Source organism: Girardinichthys multiradiatus, chromosome 9, assembly GCF_021462225.1.
Source record: "Girardinichthys multiradiatus isolate DD_20200921_A chromosome 9, DD_fGirMul_XY1, whole genome shotgun sequence".
NCBI lineage: Eukaryota > Metazoa > Chordata > Actinopteri > Cyprinodontiformes > Goodeidae > Girardinichthys > Girardinichthys multiradiatus.
Genome location: NC_061802.1, coordinates 50,071,129 through 50,084,727, shown reverse-complemented (window position 1 = coordinate 50,084,727; position 13,599 = coordinate 50,071,129). Strand labels below are relative to the sequence as shown.

Here is a 13,599-nt window from a genome sequence, read left to right as displayed (position 1 = left end):
GCAGCACTGGACTTTTGCTCAGTGGTCCAAAGTACTTTTTTCGGATGAAAGCAAATTCTGCATGTCATTCGGAAATCAAGATGCCAGAGTCTGGAGGAAGACTGGGGAGAAGGAAATGCCAAAATGCCAGAAGTCCAGTGTCAAGTACCCACAGTCAGTGATGGTCTGGGGTGCCGTGTCAGCTGCTGGTGTTGGTCCACTGTGTTTTATCAAGGGCAGGGTCAATGCAGCTAGCTATCAGGAGATTTTGGAGCACTTGTAAATGGTTTACTGACCATGGTATCACTGTGCTCAATTGGCCTGCCAACTCTCCTGACCTGAACCCCATAGAGAATCTGTGGGATATTGTGAAGAGAACGTTGAGAGACTCAAGACCCAACATTCTGGATGAGCTAAAGGCCGCTATCGAAGCATCCTGGGCCTCCATAAGACCTCAGCAGTGCCACAGGCTGATTGCCTCCATGCCACGCCGCATTGAAGCAGTCATTTCTGCAAAAGGATTCCCGACCAAGTATTGAGTGCATAACTGTACATGATTATTTGAAGGTTGACGTTTTTTGTATTAAAAACACTTTTCTTTTATTGGTCGGATGAAATATGCTAATTTTGTGAGATAGGAATTTTGGGTTTTCATGAGCTATATGCCAAAATCATCCGTATTAAGACAATAAAAGACCTGAAATATTTCAGTTAGTGTGCAATGAATCTAAAATATATGAACGTTAAATTTTCATCATTACATTATGAAAAATAATGAACTTTATCACAATATGCTAATATTTTGAGAAGGACCTGTACATAAACATACAGTACAGACCAAAAGTTTGGACACACCTTCTCATTCAAAGGGTTTTCTTTATTTTCATGACTATGAATATTGTAGCTTCACACTGAAGGCATCAAAACTATGAATTAACACATGTGGAATTATATACTGAACAAAAAGTGTGAAACAACTGAAAATATGTCTTATATTCTAGGTTCTTCAAAGTAGCCACCTTTTGCTTTGATTACTGCTCCGCACACTCTTGGCATTCTGCTGATGAGCTTCAAGAGGTACTCACCTGAAATGGTTTTCCAACAGTCTTGAAGGAGTTCCCAGAGATGCTTAGCACTTGCTGGCCCTTTTGCCTTCATTCTGTGGTCCAGCTCACCCCAAACCATCTCGATTTGGTTCAGGTCCGGTGACTGTGGAGGCCAGGTCATCTGACGCAGCACCCCATTACTCTCCTTCTTGGTCAAATAGCCCTTACACAGCCTGGAGGTGTGTTTGGGGTAATTGTCCTGTTGAAAAATAAATGATGGTCCAACTTAACGCAAACCGGATTGAATAACATGCCGCTGCAAGATGCTGTGGTAGCCATGCTGGTTCAGTATGCCTTCAATTTTGAATAAATCCCCAACAGTGTCACCAACAAAGCACCCCCACACCATCACGCATCCTCCTCCATGCTTCACGGTGGGAACCAGGCATGTAGAGTCCATCTGTTCACCTCTTCTGCGCCGCACAAAGACACGATGGTTGGAACCAAAGATCTCGAACTTGGACTCATCAGACCAAAGCACAGATTTCCATTCATCTAATGTCCATTCCTTGTGTTCTTTAGCCCAAACAAGTCTCTTCTGCTTGTTGCCTGTCCTCAGCAGTGGTTTCCTAGCAGCTATTTTACCATGAAGGCCTGATTCACACAGTCTCCTCTTAACAGTTGTTCTAGAGATGTGTCTGCTGCTAGAACTCTGTGTGGCATTGACCTGTTCTCTAATCTGAGCTGCTGTTAACCTACGATTTCTGAGGCAGGTGACTCGGACAAACTTATTGTCTGCAGCAAAGGCGACTCTTGGTCTTCCTTTCCTGGGGCGGTCCTCATGTGAGCCAGTTTCTTTGTAGCGATTGATGGTTTTTGCGACTGCACTTGAGGACACTTTCAAAGTTTTCCCAATTGTTCGGACTGACTGACCTTCATTTCTTAAAGTAATGATGGCCACTCGTTTTTCTTTACTAAGCTGCTTTTTTCTTGGCATAGTACAAGTTCTAACAGTCTATTCAGTAGGACTATCAGCTCTGTACTGTATCCACCTCCTGCACAACAGAACTGATGGTCCCAACACCATTTATAAGGCTTGAAATCCGACTTATCAAACCTGACAGGGCACACCTGTGAAGTGAAAACCATTTCAGGTGACTACCTCTTGAAGCTCATCAACAGAATGCCAAGAGTGTGCGGAGCAGTAATCAAAGCAAAAGGTGGCTACTTTGAAGAACCTAGAATATAAGACACATTTTCAGTTGTTTCACACTTTTTTGTTCAGTATTAAATTCCACATGTGTTAATTCATAGTTTTGATGCCTTCAGTGTGAAGCTACAATATTCATAGTCATGAAAATAAAGAAAAGTCTTTGAATGAGAAGGTGTGTCTAAACTTTGGTCTGTACTGTACAAACATAAATGGTGAGATAAACATATACATTTTTTTTGATCAAAGGATATTTTTTGCTTAACATTTTAATGCAGAACAGTAAGATTGCATGGTGTAATTTAATTTCTATCATCATCAAGATCATGTTGAATTAATAGTATAAAACATAAAATTTTACAAGGGTCTTTGTTGACTGCAGCTTGTTAGTAGCCTAATGGCTCAAGGCTTACACACTGATGTCAGACTTGCTGTTGTTCACACTTAAGTTAGTTGTTGAAACAAATGGTTGCTTAATTATAATCTACTGTAACTGTAACTTCAGTTAACAAACAAAAAAATCACTGATACTTGTCTGGCGGGCCCTAACACTCAACAACAGTGTATCTCGTTGACATGACATCTTAATAAAAAACCGATCTCACACATGCATGTTATTTTGCTAGCTTTTCTTGCTAAAACCTTATCTCGAGCAGTGTTACAGCGCTCAGGAGCATTCAGCGTTGCCACAGGTGCGTTGGAACAAGAAACTTGTTCTAAAGCAGCAGCAGCCTCCGCAGTAGCTCTGCCACTGTTTTGGTCATTGTGGTTGCTTACTCTGTGTCCTGATAGTCAGACCCACACTGGCAATTAAATCAATTTCTCACCACGTTTGCAATGTAATGCAATGCAGACGTGCACAGCGCCACCTACCGAACAAGATGGGTAGCTCAGTCAGCAGGGAGCTGAGGAAGAGCGGCTGCTGATGTCACTCTGCTGCGCCCGCCCCTCGGAATGCTTTTTCGAGTTCTGGGCAGTACTTTGCGGGCAGACCATGAAAAGGAAAAAGCAATGTCTGCTTTGTTTTCTTTTTGATTATGGCATAAAATGTGCAGTCGTTAAGAAGAAAATGCAATGCAAATAGGAGGATTGAATAATAATTTTATTTATGGGTCAAATAATGCAGCCACGTTCTTAAAATGAAAAAGCATTTCTGAAATGCGTTTTCATTTTCAAATTTTACATTTCAAATTGAATTTTGGTATTTATTTGCTGGGGTACATTTTGAAAAATAAGTCTCAAATGTCTTTTTCATTTTAGTTAAGTGAAAGAATTAGCAGTCTTAAAGAAGAAAATTAAAATGCAAATAGGATGATTGATTACTAATTTCATTTATGAGTCAAACAATGCTGCCACGTTCTTAAAATGAAAAAGCATTTCTGAAAATGCTTTTTCATTTGAAATATGGTAACGATTTGCTTCCATATTTTCCAGCTACATGCACCATTTATAATGTGTCCACATTCAGCTAAGTCCGGTGTTCACTGTTAGTCAAAAACATTTCAATCACTGCTAAACACCATATATTTATTTGGAGAAGGCTTTATGAGTGTCAGAAAAATCAAAACATGAAGCTGTCAGCATGAGTAGGTGATATACAAAACAAGCCAAAGGTCCTATATGATCAATGGACCTTGCAAACATGGCCGTGCATAAGTATTGATCCTGCTTTAACATTTCCACATTTTCTCACATTATAGTTGATAACTTCAATGTATTTTACTGGGATTTTATATAATAGACCAACACAAAATACTGCATGACTGTGAAGGAGAAGAAATGTGAGGGGTTTAAGAGTCTAGAAGACTTTACTCAAAGTTTAAACTCTGCTCTGCATCCAAACTGAACGGCACATAAATTCCGACCCAGGCCAGAGGGTGGAAAATATGGGCTGCATTGTGGAATATGATGAATAAAAACATGGAATGTCATAGAATTGGGTAATTTGTGCATTTGAATTACTAAATCTCCAAGGATCCAAGTGTCCTATAAGTGTATCCTTACACCGACGTTCACTGTGAAAGCGCAGTAACAAAGAGCGTGTCTTGTCTCCTGCTGTCTCTCAACCTATCTGTTCGGTGAAACACTTAGCCGATACTCCGCTCTTCATTTGTACGAGAGCCGTTAAATAGAGATCTGACTGCAGCAGGACTCTGCTAATTAATAGCTACGACTTGCAGAGCTACATTTTTATTCTGTAATTCTGTAGTTGAGGGCCGATGGTCTAAACAATATGTTGCTGAACATTTTTAAGTGGGTATTTACTTGAAAAGTTTTGCAGCTTTATAAAGAAGAGAATTACACTGTGAGTTATATGCTGGCAGAAAAATAGTTTAAGCAATGCAGATTTCCATGAGGATAAAAAAACTGCAAGCATTTGCAATTAACACAAAAGAAGAAAAATAAGGACCGACTCAATATTATGAATGTTTGGTGATTCATGGAAGTTACGGAAATAAAACCATACATTTTCTGTGCTACAACAGCATCTTTACATGGGGTCATCTTATCTGGAAGCTTTACTATGTCCTGTCTCTCCTCCTTATTTTGGATAAGGTCGATACGTTTTTAGGCCAATCTAACAAAAACTACTTGTACAGATGTTGATAGGCGACTGTGGCTCAGTAGGAAGATAGTCGTCTTGCAATCAGGTTGTGGGTTTGATTCCAGCTTCCTCCTGCCATATGTTGATGTGCCCCTGGGCAAGTCACTTAACCTCAAGTTGCCTACCGATCTGCGTATCGGTGTATGAATGTGTGAGCGATAGTGAGTGGGATTGGGTGAATGTGGCTCTAGTGTAAAGCGCCTTGAGTGGTCTGTTTGACTGGAAAGGCGCTATATAAGTTCAGTCCATTTGCCATGTTCAGTTGGTTCTGTAATGTTACTGTTGTCCGAGCTACCGCACCCTGCTGGCGGTCGGACGCCTCGGAGCCCCTCCGGTCCTTGGACCCTGGAAACAATCACACACTCTATCTAAAGACTCTTAAAATAAACGAATCTCAACCAGTTTCTAACTTTTAGCTCCTTTAATCTAAATTAAGGCAGAGGAATGTTTACAGAGATCAGCGCTGAGGCTCTCGTCTCGGACCGTTGCCGACTGTGTAAGGATGATGAAGAGCCTCCATAGAAGGTCACATATAGTTTTTATATCTGGCACTCCAATGCAATGGATGTGCACTCCCTCAGTGATTATCAGTAAACTATATGTCACCATTGTGGTGTCTATCTCTTAGACTGTGCAGTAGCAGGTGTCCATACTTAATCTAAGTGTGCTGTGGCTTTCTAATCAAACCAGTTATACCAGCTGCTCCACTATCAATTAAATTAAATTAAATTCAAAAATACTTTATTAATCCCAAAGGGAAATTAAATGTTGTTATAGCTCATATTATGAAGGTTTCCTGAAAGAGCCGTTGTAGATGCTGATGGCTGTGGGCAGGAAGGATCTCCTGTAGTGCTCCGTCTTACAGCAGATCTGAAGAAGCCTCTGACTGAAGACACTCTGTTGTTGTACAACAGTCTCATGAAGAGGATGCTCAGGGTTCTTCATAATGTTCTTCATTTTATGAAGAATCCTTCTTTCCACAATGATCTCCAGAGGTTCCAGAGGAGTCCCCAAAACAGAGCCAGCCTTCTTTATCAGCTTGTTGAGTTTTTTTAAGTCCCTGGCTCTGATGCTGCTTTCCCAGCAGATGATGGTAGAAGAGATCACACTTTCCACAACAGACTTATAGAAGATATGCAGCATCTTGCTGCAAACACCAAAGGACCTAAGCTTCCTCAAGAAGTACAGTCTGCTCTGTCCCTTCTTGTAGATGGCTTCACAGTTGCATCTCCACTCTAGTCTGTTGTCCAGGTGAACACCGAGGTATTTATACTCCTCCACCACCTCCACTTCTTCCATGATGGATAGTTTTTGACTTATTCCTGTTTCTCTTAAAATCTACAATCATCTCCTTTGTTTTAGTCACGTTCAAAATGAGATGATTGTTTCCACACCATGCCACAAAGCGGTCCACCACCTTCCTGTACTCGGCTTCTTGTCCATCTCTGATCCACCCCACAACTGCAGAATCATCCGAGTATTTCTGCAGATGACAGGAGTCTGTCTTGTACTGGAAGTCTGAGGTGTACAGAGTGAAAAGGAATGGTGAGAGTACAGTCCCCTGTGGTGCTCCTGTGCTGCTGACTACCTGGTTAGACTCATAACCCTTCAGTCTCACAAACTGTGGTCTGTTTGTCAGGTAGTCTTTGATCCAGGAGATTGTTGAGGCTTCCACCTGAGTCTTCTGGAGTTTCTGACAAAGCAAATCAGGTTGGATTGTATTAAATGCACTGGAGAAATCAAAGAACATGATCCTCACAGTGCTGCTGGCTTTGTCCAGATGACAGTGGGTTTGTTGAAGCAGGTGTATGATGGCATCTTCAACTCCAACTCCACAGCGATAAGCAAACTGAAGGGGGTCCTGATGGTTTACTGTTTGCTTAATCAGGTGGGCCAACAGGAGTCTCTCTAGGACCTTCATGATGTGAGATGTCAGGGCAACAGGTCTATAGACATTGAGGACTGATGGGTGAGTTTTCTTTGGTACCGGAACAAGACAGGAGGTCTTCCACAACACCGGAACCTTCTTCTGGGCCAGGCTAAGGTTGAAGAGGTGCTGCAGAATCCCACAGAGCTGCTCTGCACAGGCCTTCAGGACTCTAGGGCTGACATGATCTGGACCTGCAGCCTTATTCCTATTCAGTCTCTCCAGTTGTCTCTTCACCTGACGTCTTGAGACACACATGTGGAAGGGGGAAGCAAAGGAAGCATCAGCATCTTCTGATATGGTTGAAGGCAAACATGTAGAAGCAGAAGGGTCTAGGGCTGAGGTGGAAGATAAAAAAATGTGAGGTGTTACTGGACAGCTGTGGGTCCTGTGGGTGAAAGGAGGGTGAGATGTCTATTTGGCTGTGAGCAGGAGAGGAGGATGCGAAGCTGGTTTCTGAACTGAACCTATTGAAGAATGTGTTCAGTTCATTGGCTCTGTCCAGACCTCCATCGGTCTGATCTTCTTTCTGCTTGAAGCCTGTGATCTTCTTCATCCCTGTCCACACATCTCTTATATTGCTTTGCTGGAGCTTGCTCTCCAGCTTCTTCTTGTACACCTCCTTGCTGTCTCTTATCTTGACTTTAAGTTGCTTCTGTAAACTCCTCAATAATTCTCTGTCTCCCTCTCTGAAGGCTCTTTTTTTCTTGTTAAGCAGGTCCTTCAGGTCACTGGTGATCCAAGGTTTGTTATTGGGGAAGCATCTCACGGTTCTGGTGGGGATGATGTTATCTACACAGAAGTTTATATAGTCGGTTACACACTCAGTCATGGCATTGATGTCCTCTCCATGTGGGTGGCACAGTGCGTCCCAGTCTGTAGCCTCAAAGCAACCTTGCAGAGCTTCTTCAGCTTCCTGTGACCATTTTCTCACAGTCCTCTTTATTACAGGTTGTCTCTGAACAAGGGGCTTATATTTCAAGCAGAGAAAAACAAGATTGTGATCTGATTTGCCTAGAGGAGGTTGTGCTGTAGAGATGTATGAGTCCTTGACATTTGCATAAAACAAATCCAATGTTTTGTTTTCTCTGGTAGAGCAGCTGACAAATTGTTGAAACGTTGGAAGTGTAGCAGAGAGTGAAGCATGGTTAAAATCACCAGAAATTGCCACAAAAGCATTGGGGTTTTGTGTCTGTAGCTTAGCAACAACTGAGCTGATGGCATCACATGCAGTGTCAGCAACAGCGGAAGGTGGAACGTAAACTGTTACCAAAATAACACTGGTGAACTCTCTGGGTAAATATGGACGAAAACTTACTGCCAACAGTTCAATATCTGGACTGCAGAGATGACACTTCACAGTAACATGTCCTTGATTACACCATCTGTTGTTCACAAGTACTGCCAGTCCACCTCCTTTACATTGGCCGCTCCTCTTTAAATCTCTGTCTGCTCGTATGGTTAAAAAGCCCGGCAGAGAGACGCTGGAGTCGGGGATATGATCCTGCAGCCATGTCTCAGTAAAACACATGATACTGCATGCCCGGTACTCTGGCTGGGTCCTTTGTAGGGCTTGGAGTTCATCCAACTTGTTTCCCAACGATCTCACATTGCCCATCAAAATTGACGGAAGAGATGGTTTGAACTTCCTCCTTCTCTCTCTTCTCTTAGCTCCTGCTCTGCATCCACGGCGTCTCCTTTTCAACTCATCAGGGATTTGGGGTTGTAGCTGAAGTATTATTTGAGCTTTTGAGATATTAATCAGCTGCTGCCGGTTGTAAGAAACAACCCCGTTGCCATGGCAATGCATCATAACAAATGTTCAAAAATAGAAAGTATTAAGAAAAATTCTCCAACCTGCGCAGCATCCGACACTGGAGTGGACAGTCATACAAAAAAAATCAACTGTATCCACCACAAGAGGAATAGTTCCCAAAAAAGAATAAATCAGAATCAAAAGTAACAGAGCTACTCCAACCTGCTGCCACCTTGAGCGGCGCAATTCTAGAAACCCAGTGCCTCAGCCTCAGGTCATTTATGACAAACCTTGGGCCATTTATCCTTGTATGGTATGTCTGTGAGCATTATTATCCTATTGTAACAAAAGGGAAACTTTAGAACTTATATTTTACTTCACTATAGTAATAATGGGAAAAACAGTCATATTAATAAAGGTTATTCCTAACACTGTAACACTAAGAAATTGTTGTTTGAAAGCTTATCTATTGGTCTATTGTTCAGAAGATGTTGTTCTGTAATGCAGCTTTGTTTAAAAAGACTTTAGTTGATTTTCTAAGAAGTCTTAAAATTATAAAGTAATGGGCAGCACCTACACCATGCATCATTTTCTTTCCACCTGTACAGTTATGTGTTATGTTGTGTTGGGCAATCAAAGGTGTAGCAGATAAATCATTATATTGGTTATTGAGCACATCTGTACATTGCAGTTCTGTGGGCTTGCTGAGACAAATTTTTAACCCTCATGAACTGGCTTTTTTTATTGGAGGGATTAAACCATTATTTATTTCAATTATTACCATGGTAAAACTTAGGATCAGTATTTAGTGAGGAAGACTGCGTTTTTAAGATGAAATGATTAAACTATACTTTTTTTTTTTTTTTGGTCGTTCATCAAACTTATCATCTTAGTTTGCTGAGTCTGAGACCAGGGAAAGCAAGGACATTTCAACCCCCCAGGATACAAAGTGGGAAATATAGCTGCATGCGGCAAATGCCGTAGGGGCAGGGACTCAAACCTGGGACGACTGCATCGAGGACTGAAGCCTCTGTATACGGGTCGCGCGTTTAATTCCTACACCACCAGCGCTGTGCCCGTTACCCTGTTTTTAAAAGATAGTTATACATCTCTTTATACTTGGGGATTAGAAGTATTTCACATATTTTATTCTATTCATTCTGGGCGATAAAATGATAGTAATATACATCTCAATATAAATTTTCCTCGATAGACATATGAGAAGGGGGTCGATATAGATCTTCAATGTACAGATAAGATGAATAGCCAATGATAATAGGAGTTGCTCCGCACTGGACCAATTGTGTGGTTGGAATAGAGCCATGCAAAGTTACGTTGACGCATACTGCACATTAGCAGCCAGTCGCGCTAATGTCTAATATTTGTGCAGCTGTAGCCTCTTACTTCAGGTAACATGTAGGACATCAGTGAAAAAAGATTTAAAAAAATTAATTCCCCGAAAGAAGAAAAGACCCAGCGAACGACATCGTTGACAAGTAGGGTCTGAGCAGTTTAGTAGAGTGGATGTATTTTGGCCATTTAAAGTTGGACAAAAAAACAAAGTAGCGTGCACTACAAATTACGTTAAGCGCAGGTTCCGACATGTTTTACCACCCGAATCAGTGCCACACACTGGAGCATGCAGAATGTAAAACTTTACAATCCCAGTCGAGAGCGAGTGTTTTATATCGTGATATATATCGATATCAACTAATATGAAAAATATTATTGTGAATTGTTTTTTTTCTATATTGCCCAGCCCTAAGTAACCTACTAGGATTCTGTTTTGTTATATTTCATAAATTTCTCTAAGTTTAATAACGTATGAGAAAACCACATTTCTTTTTTTTCAGTCAGTATTTAAGTTCAGCATATTGTATAAAATATATCCGTTCACATTATGGAAAGACCCTTTTGATACAAGCTTAAACTCAGGTTTTAAAGAAATATTATTGATCTTATCAATTTTAGTTGATCGATAAGATCAATAAACTTTAGATTAACTCATTAATTGAAAACTGGCATCCCTAATGAATATTATCTGAAGCAGATGATGTGAGTATTTCATGAATAAATAGAAGAGATGAACTAAGACACTTCCTTAAAAAAATAAGCTACTTGTAGTTCAAAGTCCAGTATAAAGCTTGGCAGTATTTTCAACAGTCATAAATGCACAGCGCTCCGAATGCTTGGTGCATTTTGTCTGGCAGACTGTAATTTGTTTCTGACATTTGATTTACTGTATAGGAAATTCTGTGTGTGGTGGTGAGAGAGTGATAAAATCTTGAAAAACACCTAGTAATAATACTAAATTTAAGAATTGCTCAAACTGATTAAAAATTAAAATTAAAATGTCCTTGCCATAAATGCTCTGTCTGAGATCCTTTTTTTTTGTTTAGAGCTGGATTTATTAATTTGTAGGGCCATTGCAAAATCAATGATTACAATATCTAATTGTAAAGCCCTGCTTGGATGCCATATTTCATCAAATACAGGAGTTATTTCAAGTGCCATGCATTCACACTTTGCATGGCAATAATATATTTGGACAGTTGGGTGCTCTCTAAAAGCTCACAGCCAGTAGTGGAAAAATTGCAGTCAAGGAAAAAAAAGAAAAGACTCATGAACATTTGGTTTAACAGTAAATTAAATTGTCATCCCAATATTCAACAATAGTGTTGCAATTACAGGTCCTTCTCAAAATATTAGCATATTGTGATAAAGTTCATTATTTTCCATAATGTAATGATGAAAATTTAACATTCATATATTTTAGATTCATTGCACACTAACTGAAATATTTCAGGTCTTTTATTGTCTTAATACGGATGATTTTGGCATACAGCTGATGAAAACCCAAAATTCCTATCTCACAAAATTAGCATATTTCATCGGACCAATAAAAGAAAAGTGTTTTTAATACAAAAAACGTCAACCTTCAAATAATCATGTACAGTTATGCACTCAATACTTGGTCGGGAATCCTTTGGCAGAAATGACTGCTTCAATGCGGCGTGGCATGGAGGCAATCAGCCTGTGGCACTGCTGAGGTCTTATGGAGGCCCAGGATGCTTCGATAGCGGCCTTTAGCTCATCCAGAGTGTTGGGTCTTGAGTCTCTCAACGTTCTCTTCACAATATCCCACAGATTCTCTATGGGGTTCAGGTCAGGAGAGTTGGCAGGCCAATTGAGCACAGTGATACCATGGTCAGTAAACCATTTACCAGTGGTTTTGGCACTGTGAGCAGGTGCCAGGTCGTGCTGAAAAATGAAATCTTCATCTCCATAAAGCTTTTCAGCAGATGGAAGCATGAAGTGCTCCAAAATCTCCTGATAGCTAGCTGCATTGACCCTGCCCTTGATAAAACACAGTGGACCAAAACCAGCAACTGACACGGCACCCCAGACCATCACTAACTGTGGGTACTTGACACTGGACTTCTGGCATTTTGGCATTTCCTTCTCCCCAGTCTTCCTCCAGACTCTGGCACCTTGATTTCCAAATGACATGCAGAATTTGCTTTCTTCCAAAAAAAGTACTTTGGACCACTGAGCAACAGTCCAGTGCTGCTTCTCTGTAGCCCAGGTCAGGCGCTTCTGCCGCTGTTTCTGGTTCAAAAGTGGCTTGACCTGGGGAATGCGGCACCTGTAGCCCATTTCCTGCACACGCCTGTGCACGGTGGCTCTGGATGTTTCTACTCCAGACTCAGTCCACTGCTTCCGCAGGTCCCCCAAGGTCTGGAATCGGCCCTTCTCCACAATCTTCCCCAGGGTCCGGTCACCTCTTCTCGTTGTGCAGCGTTTTCTGCCACACTTTTTCCTTCCCACAGACTTCCCACTGAGGTGCCTTGATACAGCACTCTGGGAACAGCCTATTCGTTCAGAAATTTCTTTCTGTGTCTTACCCTCTTGCTTGAGGGTGTCAATAGTGGCCTTCTGGACAGCAGTCAGGTCGGCAGTCTTACCCATGATTGGGGTTTTGAGTGATGAACCAGGCTGGGAGTTTTAAAGGCCTCAGGAATCTTTTGCAGGTGTTTAGAGTTAACTCGTTGATTCAGATGATTAGGTTCATAGCTCGTTTAGAGACCCTTTTAATGATATGCTAATTTTATGAGATAGGAATTTTGGGTTTTCATGAGCTGTATGCCAAAATCATCCGTATTAAGACAATAAAAGACCTGAAATATTTCAGTTAGTGTGCAATGAATCTAAAATATATGAATGTTAAATTTTCATCATGACATTATGGAAAATAATGAACTTTATCACAATATGCTAATATTTTGAGAAGGACCTGTACATGTCTCCCGCATGTTGTGCAGTCCTAATATTTTTCCTATATATTCCACGCAGGCTTAACGCATAATATCCCAATAATATACACAGTTTTTGGTTTTAATGTTGCAGAATATGCAAGGTTCAGTTTGTGTGCTAAATAATCCAGGATGATGTTTGTTTGTCTTACGTCATCTAAAACACATCTGGGATTTATATGTTTATTGTTCATGAAGGCAACTAAACTGAACTCTACCTCATCCAGCATTTAATTCTTCTTAGTTCAGGGTGCAGATTATTGATGGTAGCTTTCAGTTTGAACAAAATGGAATGGAGACAAATTACATGTTATCAGTACATATCACTTTGATTGTGGTTATTGATTGTCAAAACATTTATATAGGTGGTGGTGAGTGGGAACCCTGTTTATGAGAACTTCTACAGACAGGTAAGATAAATGACCCCACACATACAGTAATACTACTAAACTTCTTTCATACTTCTATTAAATAAGGAGGTAGCTTACATGACTAATAAAAAGTTCACTGCATGTCTTTTTTTTTTTTTAAGGTGGATCCTGACAATACCAGCAGGGTAGGACCGACAGAAGCGGCGCTCTTTCTCAAAACGTCTGGACTACCTGACAGTACGTTGGGAAAGGTACGCTGCATTCTGCTGTGACAACAGTCAATGGAAACACACATTTGGAGTGCAATAAACGCTCCTCAGATAGCACCTTTAACAAACATTAGATACGTTTCTCTAAATATGCCATGACATATTACTGGACTCTAGCCTAGG

General features: G+C 40.8%; 1 protein-coding gene across 5 annotated transcripts in view; it reads left to right on the top strand.

Moving 5' to 3' along the window:
• The window catches only part of eps15l1a (epidermal growth factor receptor pathway substrate 15-like 1a), a 305,470-nt gene that overhangs the window by 20,594 nt on the left and 271,277 nt on the right, over nucleotides 1-13,599 (top strand). For 4 of the 5 annotated variants that reach the window (XM_047373746.1, XM_047373743.1, XM_047373738.1 and 1 more), the window contains exons 2-3: nucleotides 13,202-13,246; nucleotides 13,369-13,458. The exons of the other annotated variant lie outside the window; for it this stretch is intronic. In XM_047373746.1, coding sequence (XP_047229702.1) covers nucleotides 13,202-13,246; nucleotides 13,369-13,458 — 135 coding nt within the window. The remainder of the gene's footprint in view (nucleotides 1-13,201; nucleotides 13,247-13,368; nucleotides 13,459-13,599) is intronic. 5 annotated transcript variants of the gene reach the window in all.